The sequence below is a fragment of the Apodemus sylvaticus genome, chromosome 5 (assembly GCF_947179515.1).
Source record: "Apodemus sylvaticus chromosome 5, mApoSyl1.1, whole genome shotgun sequence".
Taxonomy (NCBI): domain Eukaryota; kingdom Metazoa; phylum Chordata; class Mammalia; order Rodentia; family Muridae; genus Apodemus; species Apodemus sylvaticus.
In genome coordinates this window covers 12,036,773-12,058,103 of record NC_067476.1, presented here as the reverse complement: position 1 = coordinate 12,058,103, position 21,331 = coordinate 12,036,773, and the positions used below count along the sequence as shown (strand labels likewise).

General features: G+C 45.9%; 1 protein-coding gene across 3 annotated transcripts in view; it reads left to right on the top strand.

Moving 5' to 3' along the window:
- Positions 1–21,331, top strand: part of Garnl3 (GTPase activating Rap/RanGAP domain like 3) — a 149,238-nt gene that overhangs the window by 82,228 nt on the left and 45,679 nt on the right. For all 3 annotated transcript variants that reach the window (XM_052182226.1, XM_052182228.1, XM_052182225.1), the window contains exons 6-11: positions 1,603–1,721; positions 7,148–7,212; positions 8,273–8,336; positions 12,132–12,158; positions 18,194–18,269; positions 19,109–19,207. In XM_052182226.1, the coding sequence (XP_052038186.1) occupies positions 1,603–1,721; positions 7,148–7,212; positions 8,273–8,336; positions 12,132–12,158; positions 18,194–18,269; positions 19,109–19,207 (450 nt within the window). The remainder of the gene's footprint in view (positions 1–1,602; positions 1,722–7,147; positions 7,213–8,272; positions 8,337–12,131; positions 12,159–18,193; positions 18,270–19,108; positions 19,208–21,331) is intronic.

Here is a 21,331-nt window from a genome sequence, read left to right as displayed (position 1 = left end):
CTTTAACTTGGCAAGGTCAGTACCCTATCTGCATGAGTTTTAAGCATTTCATTTGAGACCATGAAGAACAACTGTCTCCTGAGCAAGCTCTTGGCCATAAACCCGCAGGCTCTGCCACCTTCACTCACCAATGACAAGGACTTGTCTGGTAGACAGTATATGTAGCTGTGAGGAGCTGTGCAAAGGGACCCACATCCCCTGCCCTCACAGAGCCTATAGACCAGATTTGTAAGTTGGTTCCACTCTCGCTAGCCTTGGGACTTGGACTTGGCGTCTCTGTCTGTAAAGTGAGGCTGTTTCTAATCCTTCCCTATAGGTTAAACAAAGCTTCCAATGAGCTGTGCAAGAATGACAAGACTTGGTGCCTAACATATACCAAGAGCTCAGCTGCTCGTAGGTTTTAGACTGTACATTTAGAGAGAGCACAGGGAAAGATAGAGAGCAGATGTGTCACTAATGAGAGCGGGACTGGGAATGGAGGAAGAGTAACTGATGTGAAATCTGAAATGGCAGAGATATGCCATGGGGCATCCATTGTGAAACATGATGCTCAAGCCAGGAAAAGAGAGTGATGTCTTTTTAAAAAACCAGTTAGTTAGAAGGCTCAGATGGCAGAGTGATTACACTGCAACATGACAGCCTGAGTTCAAATCCCCAGCCCCAAGTAAAAAATCTGGTCGTGGCTAAGCATGCCTACAACACAACACTGGAAAGACAAAAAGGTAGATGCTGGGAGATCACGGGCCAGGCAACCTGGAGAATATCCAGCTAATCAGGAGATCCTGTCACCGGCAGTAAGTCTGAGAACAGAGGAGGAAGACACCCAGTATCCTCCCTTGACTTCCTGAGTACACAGATAGGCATGCACACCCACACATTCATGTTTGTACAGTACACACACACACACACACCAATGTGCTACACATAAAAAACAAGGAAACTGTTATAATATTATTCTAAAAAGTTCAGATCTGGCCAGGCAGGGTTGCTTAGGTGGGTGCGGGATATAGAAGCATTTACCAAGAAAGAAATGTGCCGGCCATCTTCCCCATGGCTGTGCACGGAGTGCCCACAGCATTGGCTTCACAGCAAAAGCTCTGAGTTTGAATGCCACCAGCATCCAAAGAGGTGATGCAAAGCCTCAAAGTGGATTAAACAAGAAGGAATCAAACAATAAAGTTTGAGGCCAACATAAATCTCCATAGCAAGTTACAGATCAGCCAGGGAAGGCTCTGTGGTTGGTGGCAGCAACAGTTCAGTGGTATCAGAGGCCTAGAAACTTTCCCCTTTTCTGATTCTCAACCTTAGTGTGATGGCTTTGCCCTCCTTAGGACCATACAATGGCTGTGGCAGCTCCAGACATCACCTGACACAACATCCTGCAGAAGGGGACATCTTTAGAGAGGGAGCCTTTCTATAAGGCTCTCAGCAGAGTTCTCATCCTGTCTCAGCCGGTGTTGAATCACATGTTCATTTCTGAGCCACTTGCTGGCAGAGGGAGGTGGTCAGTCCTACCCAAGTCAGCCTTGGAATAGCATGTGAGGACTGGCCACTTCTTCTTGAAGGAACCAGCTGTGTCCTCACTGACTGTCTCTTCTCTAGTCCATCAGAATTACATTGGAAATGATGCAGAGAAGAGCCCCTTCTTCTTGTCTGTCACCCTTTCTGACCAGAATAATCAGCGTGTCCCTCAGTATCGTGCGATTCTGTGGCGGAAAACAGTGAGTACCTGACTTGTGTTTGTACTCTGATGTTACCTGATCAGCACATGTGCTGGGAGGGCCTTGCAGTTCATCCCATCTCAGTTCAGGTAGCGCCTTTCAGGTGATTCTTCTCCCTGTAGATGGCTCAGAATCCCACTGTTCTGTGCTAGGGTCTCCGGGCTCTGCTTCTCTTCTCCCCTGTCTCTAAGCCACTCTCAGACACAGCCACTTGGCCTTGGCCTTGGGGAAATAGAAGTATGTTTATAGAACATATTACTTCATTAATCTTAGCTATTACTTTTGGGTTTGTTGTAGTTGTTGTTGTGGTTGTTGTTGTTGTTGTTGTTGTTGTTGTTGTTGTGAGACTGGGTTTCTCTGTGAACCGTGGCTGTCCTGGAACATACACACTCACACTCCTACACACCTACATGCACACATAAATGTATAGGAATAAAGGAACAACTTTAAACTTCCTAGAAAGAAGGGCTGAGGCTAGGCTTTGTCGATAGGGCATTTGCCTAGCTTGCATGAACTCCTCCTGTGTTCAGTCCAAGTGTAAACCAGGTGTGATGGTGCATGCCTGTGATCCCATCACTTAGGAATTGGAGGCAAGAGAATCAGGAGTTTCAAAGCCACTTATGTAGTAAGTTTGGTGTCATCTCCCCCAAATGTGAGACTCTATCTCACAAAAAGAGCCAAGAAGAATTTTCTAGAAACCACTATTATTCAACAAATTATGATTAGGTACTTCTAAAATAGTGAGCTAAAATAATAGGAAGAATAAAAACTAACACTTATTATGCACTTACTGTATGCTAGATCAGTGGCTCTCAACCTTCCTAATGCTGCTGCAGCTCTTTAATATAGTTCCTGATGTTATGGTGACCGCGAACCATAAAATTATTTTCATTGCTACTTCATAACTGTAATACTGCTACATAAACATCTGTGTTTTCTGATGGTCTTAGGTGACCCCACAGGTTGAGAACCCCTAGGTATTGTCTTAACTACCTAAATCTCTCTCACTGCTATTGCAATTACAGAAGTTAGATGGCCTGGCAAAAGTCCCTCCATGTAGATGACAGACGGAGTATACTCCAGAGCTCAGAGACCAAGATGTCACCACTGAGCATGATGCATTCTGTGTGTAAACCTTTGACTCAGTGTCTTTCCACTCAAGGGTATATTCACGTTACCCTCTGTGCCCTCCCCATGTGTTGCAATGCCAGACATGGCGGCACAGCTCCAGGAGTGTGTGTTGAATGAATACTTAACTCCAGGACCCAGCTTAACAACTCTGGCTGTTGCCGTCCCATTTAAGTAAACGTCTGTAGTATTTTCAGAAATTGTTCTTTTTTCTGAAGCAAATCTAGGGTAAAAATCTTGTTTAGTGTTTCTCATGAATTCATTTCCATCAGAGGCATACTTATAAGGGACTTTAGTGGGACCAAGGTCTACAGGGACAAGTGCTTTCCAATGACTCAAAAGATTTGGAAGGACTAACATATCCCTTCCCCGTGTCACCACCATAAATGGGGCCATAATCTTGCTTCCAGCTCACCTATGTAATAAGCAGAACCATCAGTGTGTCCAGGAGCCCTATGTAAGTGGTGGTGGGAGCCCGGGGGTGGGGGGTGGTGGGCACACATGTCTGTGAGTGCCCTTTGTTCTCCTAGTGACAAACTACTGTGCCTTCATCCGGCCTCTCATCTTCTACACCAGGCAGGTGATATTCTGGTTTCTGTTGTATTTATTTATTTATTTTTGTTTTTTGTTTGCTCATTTTTTTTTGTTTGCTCATTACAACATTCCAGACCCTTCTGCTTTCTGGTTCCTCTTCAGGAAGACTGTGGGTTTGGACTTTCCCTCTTGTTGTTCCTCTAACAATTGATCTTTAGGCATATGAGGAGAGGGCTGAGACCTCATGACAGCAGAACATATCTGAGAAAGAAGTTTTCATATAGAATTAGTCATGTACAGTGGGCTGCATGCCCCACCCCATGGCCTCTGCTATAGAACTGGTTAGTCCGCTCCTGTGGCTTAGGTCCTGGGAAAGTGTGTGTTCCCGAAGTCTGTGGGCCTTGTTGTTTGAGCCTTGTGAAGCTCCTCTTTGGCACAGTCTCAGGCCTCTGCTTGCCTCTGGGCCTCAGCTCTATAACTTACCCAGGGCTCAGTTCTGCAAGCCATGGCCTTAGGCCCATATCTGTATCTTGCCAGTCAGTCATCCATGCTGGCAGCTACTGCCCTTCACCATGTCTCCACAGGGGCCACATGGACTTCAGATTCCTGGGAGCCGTCCTGCCTAGGAAGACAACTCTCCTCCAGTGTCATGTTACCTACAGGGCTCACTTAGGTGCCACTACAGGGAAAACTGCAGTTTTGCTATGCTCTCATGATCTGTCATCTAACCCCATAGGCCCCCTCTTTTCTTTCTTTCCTTCCAACCCCTTCTGCCTTTCTGGAATAAACTTGTTTTGATACCCTATCTTCTTTCTTCTTGACATCACCTATGTCCTTATCTTAGGTGGTTGCTGGGTATTCAGGAAGAGTGGGCAGGACAAATTCAGGGGAAAGTGGACTTATTTCCATTTCTGAAGCAGTTATCTATGATAATAGCAACTGTGGTCACCACCTTGTAGGGAACAAAACTAATGAAGAGCTAAAACCCCTGCAAATGAGGTCAGGGGGAACTTGTACATGGGGATCCAAAGGGTGAAGACTGTAGGCGCACTGGCAAAGGAGAAGGGGAGGTGGGAGTAGTCCAGGCAGAAGGAAGAAGGATAAACAGACAATAAATAGTATTTTGTGGGGTTACTCTTGGCCACTATTAAAGAAGCGTGAGGGTGAGATTCAAGTCTCCAACCACCATGAAGCAGCCCAGGGCTGGCCATCAAGAATATCAGCCCCTTCCACTGTCCTTCGTCTTCTTCCACTGACCTAAAGCCCATGCCTTCATCTAAAGCCTCTCCTCTAGGTGCTAAACTGTGGGCCAACAGCAAGAAAGTGTTTGCTCCTAGCTACGAATGGATACAATGAAGGGAGGTGAGAAAAATAAAATGGGAATGTTGACAGAAGCCAGTTACAAAATTCCAACAACTGGAAGCTAGCACTAGGGCTTGTGGGAAGTACAACTATGAGTCTCTGCCTAGCCCAGTGCACACAGGTCTGTGCTGTCTCATGTTAAATGCAGTTAGAACAGCAGAACGTATAACCCTACTTACTGTAAGCAGTCATTTCTGTGTACCTATGCTTGGGTTTTTAGGTGGTGGGAATGGAACCAGGGTAAAACACATACTAAGCAAGCACTCTGCCACTGGGCTACATGCCCAGAACTGAGCTGGGTCCTGTCTATACACATGATGATGGTTTGTATATAGAAACAACTCAAACTCACTATAGAAACCCCATCCAGAGAGTGCAGCAGGTGAACAGAGGGGGATCGAAGTCTGTCTGCTCAGCCTGTCATAGCACACTTCTGGGAGTTTCTACAAGTACACATAGGTGTGTGAAAGCATGTGAGCTTATGTGTACACATGCAGGCATGCATACATACACATGTGCATTGTTACACAAACCAGGTGATGTCCAGCTTGTTCTTCTGAATCTGCACAGTGCTCACCTCTGGCTGCCTGATGTGTACTGACACCGGCTTCTGCTCATAGCATTCGGTGTGTCAACCAGAAAATAGAGTGCTTTTATTTGAGTATTGACTCTAGAAAGCTGAAGACAGGAAATGGGAAGGGAGGGCATTGCCAGAGTGTAGTAAAGAAAACCACAAGTCCAGACCTTGCAAAGCATAGGCTCCTGTCATAGTTATTCATGAAGGTGTCACTGTCACCCAACACAAGCTGGTCTGGGCTTGCCTTTAGAGTTGCTTGTGGTATGTTTGCTGAGAAGAGAAGGTGGCAAGGAGGAGGCTAAGCAGAGACGTGCAGCTGAGGCCGCCTTGAACAGGTGCGCCTCCTGTGTAGCTGAACGTGCCACAGAGGGACCTGGGAAGTTTAAGAAGAGAAATACTATCATCATGATTTTGAGTTTGACAGTGTTTCTAATCTGTACCAAAAAGGCAAGTTTAGTCCAGTGAAGAACCCAGGAAGAGGCCTCAGGTCCTGTATGGAGACAATTGTTCATGACCAGTGGCAAGGCCAGAGAGACTGGTCTCCTGTACAGTGGTTTCTTTACTCACAGAGATCACAGGCTGGAAAAGGCAAAGGAACTCTACCCCTAGGCCCTTGATCCTGGCTTGGACAGAGAATCCGGTAGAAGTGTCCCACAGCACACAGGACAAGTATTTACTTCTTTGTTCATTTCCTGCAAAGATGTCCCTGGTCCTGCAAAGAACATTCTGGTTGTTAGTGACACCAGTTTTATGATTTGCCAGAAGTACAAAGAGGCCTTTGAGTGGGTTCTGTTTGATGACCTTATCTGCTCTCTGCAGAACTCTGTGTAGACGGTGGGGAGAGAAGACTGGACCAGCTCATCTGGTCTGGGTGGTCCGGACCCAGGACTACTCAGGCAGCTCCTTGGTCCTGTTCACTAGATCAGAAGTTGTCCAGCTCTTCCTATGAGTTAGTCACAGTGAGTTCTCATTGAATGAATATATGACTTCAAATAAGCCTGCAATGAACACATTCTTAAAACCTTGCTGGAAAATTTGGGTGATTTCTAGTTGAAGGTCTTTGACCTGGTGACATGGTACTTGAGTCTCATTGAACAAACGAAGATTTTGTTTGTTTTGTTTTTTTTAAACCTTTGACCCATAACTGATTTTTAGCTCAGAGACCAATCAAATCCCCTTTGGGCAGACTTGGATGGTGTGGTTCACAGGTTACTGTTAAGCTGAGATGGTGCCAGACATGAAAAGAGGAAAGGTCTGTGTTGGCTCACAGCCATGGAGGCTTCAGACCTCGGCCAGCTGTCTATGCTCTGAGGCAGGTGGTGAGGCAACACTTCACAGCAGGATCCTTGGAGCTGGAGACGCTCATGTTCACCTCATGGAGCTGGGAACCAAGAGACCAGGGTTCTTCATCCCCATCTGAGAGCATATCACCCCAGTGACCTGAGACTTCCCACTAGATCCAGCTCTTAAAGCTTCTAGCACCTTCTAATAGTGCCACAGACTAGTGACACAGACTTCAACACATGGGCAGTTGTATGTTTTGTATCCAAACTGTAGCAGATGGTTTAGCTGTCCACCATGGTACCAAGGTGCTGAGGCCTGATATGTTGAAGAGTTCTGCTCAGAACCAGAAATGTGTAACCAGAGGGAGGGGTGTGGTCAGCCAGAGCGGGATTTTTCCCCCTATGTAGAATGTTTATTCCCATACCCATCCTTAAAGAAGAGTGGGAACACACAGGCATGGCCACACCTCAGTGAGCAGGTGAGGCTCTTGAGAGGTAAAGGGTGCTGGATTCATCACTCACTGGTACTTTGATTCTTCCAGGGTACGCAAAAAATATGCCTCCCCTACAGTCCCACAAAGACACTGTCTGTGAAGTCCATTTTAAGGTGAGTATTCATGAACAGAGGCCCACACAACTTGGAGGTCTGTATGGATTGCCTGTTCCTAGGATCCTTGTGCATTAGCTTTCCTTGATTGACATGCCTGGCACTTTGTCAAGCCAGGCATTCCCTCCTAGAGTCTTCAAGGTAGCCGCAGACGGCAGGACTGTCATTGATACAGGTGATAAGATGGAGGCTCAAAGAGGGACCTCACAGCCAGCATGCTACACATCTGGGCATGGCTCCTGCACATCCCTCTATGCTGCATTTTTTGCCCACTGCTATTTTTTTCTTGTGTTCACTTGGGTTTAGAAAAAACTCAAGAAATCATTTTCATTTTATTTTTATACTTTGCAATAGAAACCCAGATGTCAGCAACGGCTCCCTGGGGGATATGCTTTATTCTTCACGGAACAGCGAGTGAAAGGATTGCCACATCTGCCTGCTGCCCCTGGCTTCCCACCTCCCTCTCATCTCCCTCCCAGGCTCAGGGAAAGCTGCCACCCAGATGGAGCCTGTCACTCTGTCCCCAGATAAGATATGACATCCTAGTGACAGTAGCTTCTTTGTCAGACACTGCCTTTCCCAGCATTTTCTCAGTGACTGTACCTCAGCTGCACAATGTCGCTCCTCAGCTGTCCTCATTCACCTGTGAGGAATCAGGCCTCAGGGAGCAGGAGGGATTCTGCAGACTAGGAAACTACACGATTTAGGCCTAGGGTCTCTATAGCTCTGTGGTTTGGAGGTAAAGAGTATCATATACTATATGAAATTGCCAATGACAGACAATAAATAAGTCAATAGCAATCTGGGAGAACAGCAAGGAGTCCCTGATGACTGCCTCTAACTGATGCGTGCCCTGAGGGGACAGTTACACTGACAACTAGTAAAGTTTGTGGATTCGCTCATTCTCCCCTCACTTGCAGATCTGTATTTCCAGTGTGACAGGCCCTTCAGAGAATCTACCGTGATTTTTCTTGATAATATCATCTCTCCAGAGAACTATGCCTTACTCCCTGTTGCTTCAGGTCCTGCCTCACTGCTCACTCTGTCTGCTCTGTTTCAGTGCCATGAACCTGGACAAGTTTGAGAAAGGACCTAGGGAAATTTTTCATCCCGAGATCCAAAAGGTAAAGGAAGCTGTGGGACTTCATGACTTCATAGCTTACATAGACTTAATCTCGCCTTGCCAGGACAGTAGAGCAGAATAGTCTGCCCAGGGAGAAGGCGGTGTGGTGTCAGGTTTATATATATTAATAAATATAATACAAATATATATATATCAGTTGTACTTTCCTCACGCAGCTGTAATCAGTTTAGCTCTGAAAACTTAAGACCGCAGCCATCCTCACTAGGATGCTACTCAGCAGAGCTGAGCTTTGAGGAGGGGGCGTGTACCAAAGCTGGATGACAAGGAAGAAGCTGGAGGGCAGCCTGGAGTTGTGTCCAGGAGGCATTGGGGCCTGTGCTGAGTGAGGTGAATGAGTTCATTTGTGGGGACCAACTCAAGTAAGCTGTGGAGGACTAACCAGAATGAATACAGTTTTTTTCTGCATGCCTTTAAGGTGAGTTTTCAAACTGGGGCCACTCATTGCCAACCCAGTCATACAGACTTGAATATTCTCATGCCTTTGCTTTCATTTAATTTATAAAATACTGTTTGTTCAACCATGAGAACCAGCATGGTAGAAGGGGAAATCTGACTCCTGTAAATTGTTCTCTGATTGTCCTCTGTTCTGCAAGGCACCTGTGTGCATCTTACACACACACACACACACACACACACACACAAGCACGCATGCACAAAGCATAATTAAATAGTATTTATACCCTGCTAGAATAAAGTCAGGCAAAATTTAGTACATTAGATTAAACTAAGCAAATTAAGCTTAAGCTGTGCTACACTTAAAGTGACTGTAGCAGCCTTAAAACAAATTAGAATTATAAATATATCAGTAGCAATGTGCCTTTAGTACTTCATAATACAACTTGGATTTTTTAAATACAGAATCTTACCATATGGCCCATGCTACCCCAGAACTCACTTCATAACTCAGGGTGACCTCAAGCTCATGTCCTTCCTTCTTAGCCTCTGGAGGACTGAGCAGCAGGACTACTCCCACACCAGGCTCTGAGAACAGATTCTTAATTCATTCCCTCTGATCACCACTACTAGCCCTCTCCAAAGGCCCCACCCCAGAGTCGTGCAGTTGCTGCCCAGGGGTGCCTTTCTCTCCCAACAGTCCCACTCTCAGAGCTGTCACCCAGCCTCTACACATTACTATTAGAAACCCTGTCAATCACAGGACTCACAGGGTGAGCAGAAGCTGAACCGCCTCAGTGTGAGCAGGAAGCTGCTGTCCCTCCGCCTCTCCTTGCTACGATGCAGTGGCATTTGTCTTGACCCAAATCCTTCCAGAAGCAGTGTGTGTGATTAAGTTGGCTTTGGATAAGTGGGAGAAGTGGGCATGTGTGTGACCTTCTTGCCCCTCGTCACCACGTAGGTAGTTGTAGGTCCAGATAGTTGTAGCTGACTTTCCTGATGACTATGGATTATATAAAAATCTACAGAATGAAATCTCAATGTTTAAAGCATTTCTTAGTTTTTAAGTACATGTGAAATCATGCACTCTTTCTTGTTTGGTTGGTTTTGTTTTTATTTTTTGAAACAGAGTTTCTCTGTGTAGCCCTGGCTGTCCTGGAACTCATTCTGTAGATCAGGCTGGCCTCAAACTCAGAGATCTATCAGCCTCTGCCTCTTGAGTGCTGAGATTAAAGGCGCACCCTACCACTACCTGGAAAATCATGCACTCTTAAATCTAATACTTTGGGTTTCTTAAACTTAATATTAGCAACAAACTAATGATCAAAATCAAAATTCCATAAAAAACAATACTAGGAACTGGCACAAGTTTGAAGACTGGCTTCAGATCCCCAGAGCCCACTTAAAGCAGTAGCTGGCCTCCGTTGCCCCAGCACTTCTGCAGCAAGATGAAAGGCAGTGCCAGCAAACTCTTCTGAGGCCTGTGGGGCAGCTAGCTGTCACAGTGGAAAACAATAAGACACCCAGTCTCCAACAATGTGGAGCATGATAACCAACTCCACAGCTTATCTTCTGACATCACATGTGATCTGCGGCACACATATGTCTACATACATATACATATATGTACACAAACATATATAAACAGACACAAAGAAAAATCCTCCATAGGACTATATTAAGAAACACCATGCCGGGCGGTGGTGGCACATGCCTTTAATCCCAGCACAGGCAGGTGGATTTCTGAGTTCGAGGCCAGCCTGCTCTACAGAGTGAGTTCCAGGACAGCCAGGGCTACACAGAGAAACCCTCTCAGAAAAAGAAAAAAGAAACACCATTACTAACATAAAACAGACCTTCCAGGCTGAAATTACAAACTGGAAAACAACAAGAAGAGACCTAGTTGGTACCCACAAATCCAGAAATGAGTTTTGTTTTTTTTTTAATTTTGGGTGCTGTCAAGTAGGGCATTGGTAGACCACAATGCCTGGCAGGAATATCCTCTCCTAAGCAGATAGAATCCAACAAGAATTCCAAGGAAGCTGCAACCTGCAGCATCCTTCCTGCCACCAGGGCTTAATGTTGAGACCCTGGGAACTCCTATTGCAAGACTGCTCTCACTGCCTGGCTGCCAGGGAAAACCCTGTCACAGGCCAGGGGCTGTAGCAAAACGCCCCAGTTCTAAGACTTGCTGGACTAGAGGCAGTGGGACGTCCCCCGGGTCTTACTCACCATGACTGTGCCTTTAAAGGTGTCAGAAGAACCAGGCCATGTGACCTTACCCAGGCCCTGCTGAATCTCCAATTCCTTATCTGTAACTCTGGAGTGATGGACTGCATGGCCGGGTGGTTGTGATCAAAGGAAATTATGGAAGAGAGTATCTTGCAATGAAGTGTATAATGACATGCAAATATGAAGTGTGTCCCAAAGTATACGACACAGAGCAGGCTTGTTTTTTTCCTGGGATTCAGATGGCTGAATTCTGAACAAAAGAACCCTTATGTTACAAAAAATGGAGAATTTTTGTGTGACTTGTATACTTCTTTAGGAATTGTCAGCACCCCAGTTGACACAGCGGGTCAGTCTCATCCACCTCTCTCCTGGGCCTCTTCTCTGTTCCCACTGGCTGCCATGGCTTTCCAGGATCTACCTTCCCCACCTGCACTCACCCTGTGACCCTTATCAGAGCTTTTGGTATCTGCTTCCCAGCTTCTTCCGAAGTTTACTGTGAAGTAACCAGGCATGAGAAGGGACAATGGCCTAAGGACATATGAAAGGTCTGCCCCACACTCACCCTATCATTCTCCATAGTGACCTGCACAGGGCAAAATAGTGATTATTCTTGAACCATGAATAAGGAATAGGCACAGGTCAAATAATTTGTATGCATACACAGCTGTAGGTAGCAGAGCAAGGACTCAAAGGCAGGCTTCTTTAGGGTCACCACTGTCCCATGCTGATCTCAGGAGAGGGTGTCTTCAGGCAGCTGACTTAGTGTTGGGCAAGTAATGGAATGTGTGTGAGCCAACATCTTGACCCTGGTTACCAGCTGTGTCACTAGTGTTGAGCTCAGTTTCTCAGTCTTATCCCCTCACTAAGGGACTATTGTGTTGAAGCAGGATGTATGCTTGGTTTAGGGAGGGTGAGCACTACTGTCTGTCAGAGCTTCCCAAGGGATGTGTGGTCCAGCCAGAGTTCTGTTTTCTGTTGTTTATTTTCATTTTCATTTCCCTTAAAGAGAGATCCCATAACCAACTTCTATTATTTCCAAAACGTCTTAACATCAAATTGTGTGACTATGTAACACTTCACTTTCACAGAAAACCAAAATCCACTAATTACCATGACATATAAATATAACTTTTGAATCTTTGCTTGACAGGACTTGCTGGTTCTGGAAGAGCAAGAGGTAAGTGGTTTATGAACATATATGTTCTCTGTCCCCTTGACTGTGAGCACAGCCTTCTTCCTGAGTCAGACTTCTGTGCATTTGCAGTGTGAGCTCGTTCCCACAGAGGCTTGACTAAAGGGGTTTTCCAAGGTCTCCTGCAGAATTTTCCATACAGCTATCTATAAATAGACAAATATACTTAAATCTGCATACATCTATGATTATATGGGGAGGAGGCTCATTGCCATTCAAGTGGGATGTCTGTGCATTCGCCACACGCTCTTACTATCCCAGATGTCAAAGATGTCTGCAGGCTTCATTCTCTTATCCCCATTTTAAGTGTGTATGAGTGGGAGAGAGAGAGAGAGAGAGAGAGAGAGAGAGAGAGAGAGAGAGAGAGAGAGAGAGAGAGAGAGAGAGAGAGAGCATGCTATCACCAGATAACTGAATAGGGAAATGATGGTTTGTACATATTTCCATAGCAGAAATGGAAGTATCATTTATCTAGTTGCTTGGGTCAAATTTGGTAAAATCCTAACTCCTCCATTTCCCTGATACTCCAAATCTAATCCATCACCTCCCTAGTTGACATATCTTTATAAAATGTCCTGAATTCAAATGTGTCTCAGTGCACCTGTTATGAGCACTCCAGTGTGGTGGCAGCACCTGCTTTATTTCTGGCCTACACTGTACAGGTCAAATCTCTATTCCTCAATTTTGTCTCTCTACTCAGGGGCTGTTTGCTTGAAGAGGTAAATGTCCCTTTCTGATAACTTGGGAAGGGGTGAGCAGAGGTCATCATTTTTGAGAGCCTTCTAAGAGATGAGTGGCCCAAGCATTCCCATTTAATCCCACAGCTAGGAGCAGTTGGGAATTGACCTTGACTCCAGTGATCCTAGTGATAAACCATGACTTGTGGTGATGGGCACCAAAAGGAAAGCCTAAGAAGGAACAGTGGTGATCTTCCTGGAAGATTAGCTACTTAGTAAAGTGGAGGTGGTGATGTGAGACCTTTATTTCATGTGTTTATGACTGCACAGACTGGTGTCCCCACAAGAGATCTAGTGTCCTGTGCTGTAGTGTACACTGCAGGGAAGCAGTGAACTGTGAGCAGGCAGAACCCTATAATACAGAAGGCTATCTGTCTTAGGGATAAACTCAATGACCAAGAGTTTGGAAGTAAAGGGCTTATTTGGCTCATGCTTGCACATCATTGTTTATCATTGAAGGAAGCCAAGACAGGAACTCAGAGAGGGCAGGAAACTAGAGGCAGGAGCTGGTGCAGAAGCCATGGCAGGGTGTTGTTTATTATTGGCTTACTCATCATGGCTTGCTCGGCCTGCTTTCTTATAGAACCCAGGACCAGCAGCCCAGGGATGCCCCACTCAGTGAGATGGGCCCTCTCCCACAATCACTAATTAAGGAAATGACTTACAGCCAAATCTTGTGGTTGTACTTTCTCAATGGAGGGCCCTTCCTTTGAGGTGACTCTGACTGTGTCAAGTTGACATAATACTAGCTAGGATACTGCCCAAGCAACAGTATCAAGGAACTAGCCATGGTGTTTTAAATAAGGCCATCCTTCCTTAGCTCCAATGATTCTTCTGGATTCATTGGGGCTTTCTGCTCAGGTTTCACTTTTCATAGAAGGAACATAATTTGGAGTATTAATACCATAGATAAAATCAAAACTAGGGGATGGAGAGGTGGGTCAGCAGTTAAGAGCCCTGGCTGCTCTTACTACAGAAGACTTGAGTCCACAGTTCCTAACACCCACACAGTGATTTTCAACCATCTGTAAATTCAGTTCCAGGAAGTTCAATGCCCTCTTCAGGCCTCCACAGGCACCAAGCACACATGTAGTACACATACATGCAGGCAAACAAATATAAAATAAAACTAGATAGATTTTTTTAAATTTAGAAATATTTTAACATCTAAACAAATAGAAATGGCAAATGTGGCCTGTTTGTGTGTCTGAGCAGGACTGTGTCCTGAGGAAATCAGTGCCTAAACTCTCCAATATACAGCTTCCTCCAGTGGTGCAGACTGAACTTGGAACCTAGAAAGCTTCCTACATCCCTCCAAATCCAGTGCTCGTGAAGTGACTTATTCCAAAGTGGTCCATTGGGGGTTGGAGCTCAGTGGTAGAGTATGTGCCTAGCATGCATGGTGGAGCCCAGGGTTCAGTTCCCAGTGCCAGAAAATAACAACTCAAAATGATCTCTTATGATCAGGTAGTGCCAGATCAAACTGCCTCTCCTAAAGTATGAGACAGCTTCTGAAAACAGATGAATGCTTCCTATTCATTGTGGGCATCATCTGGGAAGCCTTAGACAGCAGGTTATTTCAATAGATCCTGTCTTAGCTAGGGTTTCCATTGCTAGGAAGAAACACCATGACCGAGGCAACTCATATGGGACAACATTTAATTGAGACTGGCTTGCAGTGTCCAAGGCTTAGTCCATTATCATCATGGCAGGAAGCATGGCAGGGTCCAGGCAGACGTGGTGCTGGAGAAGGAGCTGAGAGTTCTACACTCTCATCCAGCTACAACCAGAAGACTGGATCCTCGGGCAGCTAGGAGGAAGGTCTCAAGGCCCACCCTAGAGACGCACCTCCTCCAACAAGGCCACGCCTCCTGACAGTGCTACTCCCTGGACCAAGCATATTCAGACCACCACACAGCCCTAAAACAACATTCCTGGAATGCCGACCTAAAGCAGAAGGTTCTATATAAGTTCTCATTTAAACTGGGGCCCTTTGGGAAGTAGTAATAATAGCTGGACAGCAGAAAAAAAGAGATGTAGACCAGGTTCATCATAGCAAACCTGGAATCATGTCCTTCTCCCCATAAGTGACCTTGAAGGCTGACAATCTCCTCATCCAGGGTACCTAGACAATCCCTCCTGCATCCTCCATGCTCACTGACTTCGCAGAGCTTCATCCTGACCTGGTGACATGCGTCACAACTCCACCACCCCCACCCTCCATGGCCTCAGCCAGGACTGGTAGCACGCTGCCAGTCTCAGAATATCCCTTTGAAGTTTCGTAAAGTTTTGGCCACTGACATTTCTGTCTGCGCGCTCAGCTTTGCTCGGTGCAGACCTGTCCTGTGCATACTATGCTATTGGAACGAGTCAAAAGCCAGAGACTTAGATCCCAGGTCTGCCTGCTGTTCACTTATGAGCAGCCTTGGCCAAATCTCTTAGTCCTGGGCTCCCGTCTTTGCCTGTGGGTCCTTTCTGGTCCGAATAAGCTGCTAGTATACCTAATCCTCCTGCCCTGTGCTTACTCTGCTGGACCCAATTCCAGGCTTCCTGGAGACCTCCGAGTTAGTTCCTTTTCTTCACTGGTTCTTAGAGTCTGTTTCCTGGACCAGCAGCAAGGACATCTCAGGGAAATCTTTTTGATGCAAACTTCCAAGTCTACTGAGCCTTCTAAGCAAGACCTCTACTGAGCTTAGAACACTGGGCTGGGAGCCAGCCGTCTCCTAACAACACCTCCAGGACTCCCCATGCTGCCGACCTGAACATTAAGTATAGAGGGCCACTGCTTCACTGCTTCAGCATTCTCGTGACTACTCCAAAAGGGCTGTCTGCTAGATTATCATTGCTATGGCTGCTTTTTATGAGGGTTCAGAAGAGAAGAGGTGCCAGCATCTTAGAGATGTGTGACTGCTGTTACCACTCCAACAAAAGAAGAAACATGATAGTCATAGAAACTCAAAAGAGGTCAAAGTCCTAACAGAACTACAGAAATTGGGCCTGGAGAGATGGCTCAAGAGCAATATGCTGTCCTCACAGGACCCAAATTACATACATTCCCAGCAGCTCACAAAACCTTTTATAATTCTAGCTTCATGAGATCTAACACCTCTAACCCCCACAGGCACACCTGTGCTCATGTGCACATGCTGAGACACACACACACACACACACATATTAAAACTAAGCCTTTAAATGTCTACCCAAAAAACTGTCGGAAACTGGCCAGCTGATAAAAAGCGAGTGTTTCCGTCCAGCCTTGCTGTTTTTCTTGCTGCTTAACGCGCAGCCACTGAGTCACACGTGTTCTTCTTCCCCACTGTCCCCAGCCTTTTGCTCTGTCTTGCAGATTCAGTAGTAAAGTATGTGTGATCCCAATGGGAAAGAGATACATGTTCATGTTCAAGATCAGAATTATGGTGGGGGTGGGATGTGAAGAATGAACAGTACTGTGGTGGAGGGCTGCAGTGAGGGGCGGCCTCTCTGAAAGTCATGTTGGAGCTGAGGCTTGCCTAGTGGGGAAGAGCCAAGAACTGGGGAGTATTCCAGGTACACAGTCAGGTGGAAATGCCCTCCCTATTTATGAGTCTATCTAGAAAGCCACTGTTACCAAAGGGCCTGCATCTGTCTCCCAGGTATACTGGGGACAGAGGAGAGTTTAGAAGCACAAACCCCAGACCTGGGTTCAGATTCTATTTTTCATAAGTGTGTGCATATGCTGTATGTGCATGTGTGGGTTCACGTACACACATATGTGGATGGCTTAGGTTGATGTCAGGACTCTTCCACTATCTGTCCTCTACCTTGATTATTGAAATAGGATCTCCTAATCAAATGCAGAGCTCCCTGATATGTCCTCTTTTGTTAGCCAGCTTGTTCTGGGGATCCCCCTTTCTCTTTCCCTTCCTGAACTAGAATAGCAGATACCTTACCAAACCTACCAGGCCTGTCAGTGGGTTCTAGGGATCTGAATTCCAGTTCTCTGGCATGTGTGGTGAGCACGTTAGTCACTGAACCACCAACTCAAGCTGGGCTTTCAGACTTTCTTACTTTTGCTACTCTACCTCTGAATGCCAGCATCTTGCCTTGATCTCACCTCTGACCCCATTGACCACCTGCACCTTAACTACCAACATCCAGAACCCTTCACTTAGTGGTGGGTCAGACAGCCTTCTGGTATTGATATTGTTCCAACAGTGGACTCTTTTATTAAGTAATTCAGGCATACACAAAGTATAGAGAGTAATATACAAATCCCCCACCCAGATTAAGGGCAATGTCATTAAAAGACTAGAGTTGAGGGGCTGGAGCGATGCCTCAGAAAATAAGAACATGCACTGCACTGCTCTTGCAGAGAAGCCAGCTTTGGATCCCAGCACTCACATCCAGTAATTCATAACTGCCTGTAACTCCAGTTCCAAGGGATCCAGTACTGTCTTCCGACCTCCAAGGGTACCTGCACTTGTGTGGTCACTATAACCACCACATAATACAGCATTATAATGAATTATGGTAATACAAATGCATACATATAACTAAGTCTTCAAAAAGTAACAGTTTGAGACTCTACTTCCTGCTCCCTGTCTCCATCCCTCTCTCTGCCTCTCTTCTCCACGGCAGCTACCATCACACATTGGTGTTTGTCATTTCCACAAGGTCAGATTGTATCAGTCGTCCACATAGTTGAGAATTATAAACTCAGATGGGAATAGCCACTGCTTGCTTGGCTGGCTTTGTCTTTCATTTGAACATCTGGACTTGTTCAGATTAAATATCTTCAGGAATGGGGGAGTGAGCTTTTCGTATAAATTACCCACAATTTCCATATCTATTTCTAGAAGAGCCTACCAGACGTCAGCCTAAGATTGTTATGTTTGTCTCTCAGTTACAGTTAGCGCCCCTGTTCTTCTGGGAACTATTGCTGATGCATAGATCAGAAGGTGGTGCCAGACCCATGGGTACCTGTGGCCATTTGTCAGAAGCACCACGATGAGCCTGCATGGACCTAGCATCCTCCTGATCCCATCAGTAATGAAATTGCAAACAGATTCACTGATGTAGATGTGGGTCACCTCATCTCTATGCTATTTTGTAACCTACAAAAAGTGACTCTTGTTAACATTGGTCAGTATTGGGGCCTGTGGGAGGAAAGAATCCCCCAAGTGTCCACTCTGGTGACCTTAATGGCAAATGACAGTGATCCTTAATGGCAAACACTGTAGTTTATAACTAGGTGTGCTTTAGTGATGAAACTAACTGGTGTGTCTTTTGCTGTCTTGTTGTAAGGGCTCTGTGAATTTCAAATTTGGGGTTCTTTTTGCCAAAGACGGGCAGCTCACAGATGACGAGATGTTCAGCAATGGTGAGCATCCCCTCTGCACCCCTACCAAGGGCAACCCTTCATCTTGCTGCCCTTCCCACCACTGAAAACGAATGTCTGCTTGGGTTGGAATCTCCAGTGCTAGGAGGCAGTTTTCAGAATTGTTATAAGGTGGTTCTTGACCACCTTCATTCATCTGCTAAATATTTTACTGATCACCTAATGCTTACCAGTCCCTGCAGTGGGCACTGGAGAACATAGCCAGGAGCTGTAGGGAACACACTTGAGTTTAGAAAATCTGGTTCTACAGAGTGCAAAATCTTTCCTTGGTGCTTCTGGTTGAGTGAATATAAAGACAGTATCCTCTTCCTGTGTTTGTGTCTTTCATGTTACAACCCTGTTTATCATTGAGCAGAGCAACAATAGCACCTTCTTCCCTCAATACTGCATGCCCCAGGTCTGGTTCATTTGGTTCTGTTTGCCTTCCCATGGGTTCCTAAAAATTCTGAGACTTCCATATAGCCCTTGGGTAGAATGTGATGTGACCGCATGCTTTGATACTATGCACATTAACAACACCATTATCTGTGACTTCTTTATAGTTAGAAAATAAGGACCAATGCCAGGCAGTGGTGGCACATGCATTTAGACCCAGCACTTGGGAGGTCGAGTTAGTTCAAGGCTAGTCTGGTCTACAGAGTGAGTTCCAGGACAGCCAGGGCTATACAGAGAAACCATGTCTCAAAAAACCAAAAAAAGAAAGAGAGAAAGAAAGAAACAGAGAGAGAGAGAGAGAGAGAGAGAGAGAGAGAGAGAGAGAGAGAGAGAAAGAAAGAGGGAAAAGAAGGACCAGAGATTGACATCTGTGTCTTTTCTTGCAGAAATTGGAAGTGAAGCTTTTCAAAAATTCTTAAATCTCCTCGGTGACACCATTACTCTAAAGGGCTGGACGGGCTACCGTGGTGGTCTGGACACCAAAAGTAAGCACATCCCTTGTCAAAATTTGTAATTTGTCAAAATAAGTGATTCTGTTACTTATACCCAAGAGAGGGGAACATCTGAGCCAGAGACTGGAGAGACTAAAAATTGTCCCCAGTATGACATAAATTCTGGGCGTGGTCATTGCTCCATTCACTGGCTTTATAAGACTAATCAGCCCTTGGAACCCATAGGAAGCACCAGGAGACATGATCAGCCAATACATAAATGAATGACATTTCCATCAACAAAGGACTATATTTGCTGTGGAATCTCATGAGTTATTGATCCTGGTAACATAGTCACAAGTGCGGTTTGCCTTAGTGAGAGTCACACAATAAAGTTGCCTTACAACACAAGTCTCCATTGTCCCATAGCTGCATTTACCAAGGAGCAGGATCTGCATGCCAGAACCAGACTGGGCTCAACATGATCCCTGCCTTGCAAGGATCCTCTAGTCCCCTGGATAGCACAGGCATCACATGGCTGATAGTTATGAAATAGCTTGGCAGGCAGAGCTTACAGGATTGAGGAGGCGCAAGCGCAGAGAGTGAGTGCCATGGGCACTTTGCCGACTCTGGGGATTACAGAAGACTTCTCTGGGGGAACTTGGGAGTGATGAGTGGGAACAGTTGGAGAGTCTAGAGAAAAGAATTTCAAGCAGGGAGCATCTGTGGAGTCCCTGAGGCTGAAAGAACATGGTGTGTTTTAGAAACTAAGAGAATGGTTTTCTGGCTGGAAGGAGCAGAGGGACCAAGAAGGTTGCAATATAGACTAGAGAAGGGGAGGGGTGACCCTGCAGGGAGTTTGAAGTCCTCTTGCATGTCACTGAGTAGGAAAGTGGCTAGGTCTCCTTAGGGCAGGCCTGTGGGGAAGATAATCTAGAAAGAGCCAGCCAAGGGAGCCCCTAGGGAACCAGATTCCACAGTCTAAATGGCAGGGGTGGGGCTGTCATGACCAGGGAACAGCCTGCTGGCAGGGAGACAAGTGTACAAATCCCAGCACTGAGGTAGAAGGCACAGGGTCCCATGATGTTAGAAAGTGGAGATGAGGAGGGAGGCTTCTCACCAGTCCCTGGATTTCTGGCCTGGAATAGCTCTGGGTGTGGACAGGAAGCATGGACAGCTAGGAGGTGGATGAAGGGGGGCTAGATGGCAAGCTCAGGGTGAGCCCCCCCACCCCGTCAGCTTCTGGCTGAGGAGCATTTCCAGCATCTCCTGTTTCTGTGTTTGTTGCTTTGATCTTCAGTCAAGCCTCAAAGAAAGGCAGGAAGGTGGCACAAGGCTCCTTTAGCCTAAATGGGACAGACTTCCGGTCCAGGTAGCCTGACCACCTGACAGCCTTTCTTCCTGGTGGCACACACAGATTCAGAACATGACAGCAATGTATCAGGACTGTTGTGGAAAGGCCTTGGTTACCAGCTTCCCTCTGACACGCTTTCTCATGTGTGTGATGTGTTCCTGAGCACCTGTGAGCTTATCACCACAGGTAACCTCACGGTAGGGTTCCTGATCACCATCTCCGGAGCCCTCTGATCACCAGGTCTTCTACCAGGTTAAGTGCTTTGCAAGGACCATCTTGCTGAGTTTTCTCCTCATTGATTTTCAGATTAAGAAACAGGATAAGAGAAAAGTGGGGTGACTTATCAAAAGTAGCATGGGGTCTTGGGAGATGGCTCCACTGAAAAAGTGCTTAGCATATAAGCATGAGGACTTGAGGTTAATTCCAGCACCTGTTTTTAAAGGCCAGGTGTGGGGGTGTACATGCTTGTAATCCCAGCACTAGGGAGATGGAGACAGCAGGATTCCTGGAGCTTACTAGACAGTCACTCAAGCCAAACCAGTGAACTCCAGGTTCAGTGAGAGACTTAGTCTCAAATAAATAAATAATAAAGACACAAACAAATATAGAGGAGGCTGGAGAGATGGCTCAGTAATTAACAGCATTGACTATTCCAGAGGTCCTGGGTTCAATTCCCAGCACCCACCTGGCAGTTTTCAACTGTCTGTAACTCCAGTTCTAAGGGATCTGATGCCCTCTTTTGGATTCCATGGGTATTGCATACACATGTTACACAGACATCCAGGCAAAACACTCAAACACATAAAATAAAAATAAATAAATCT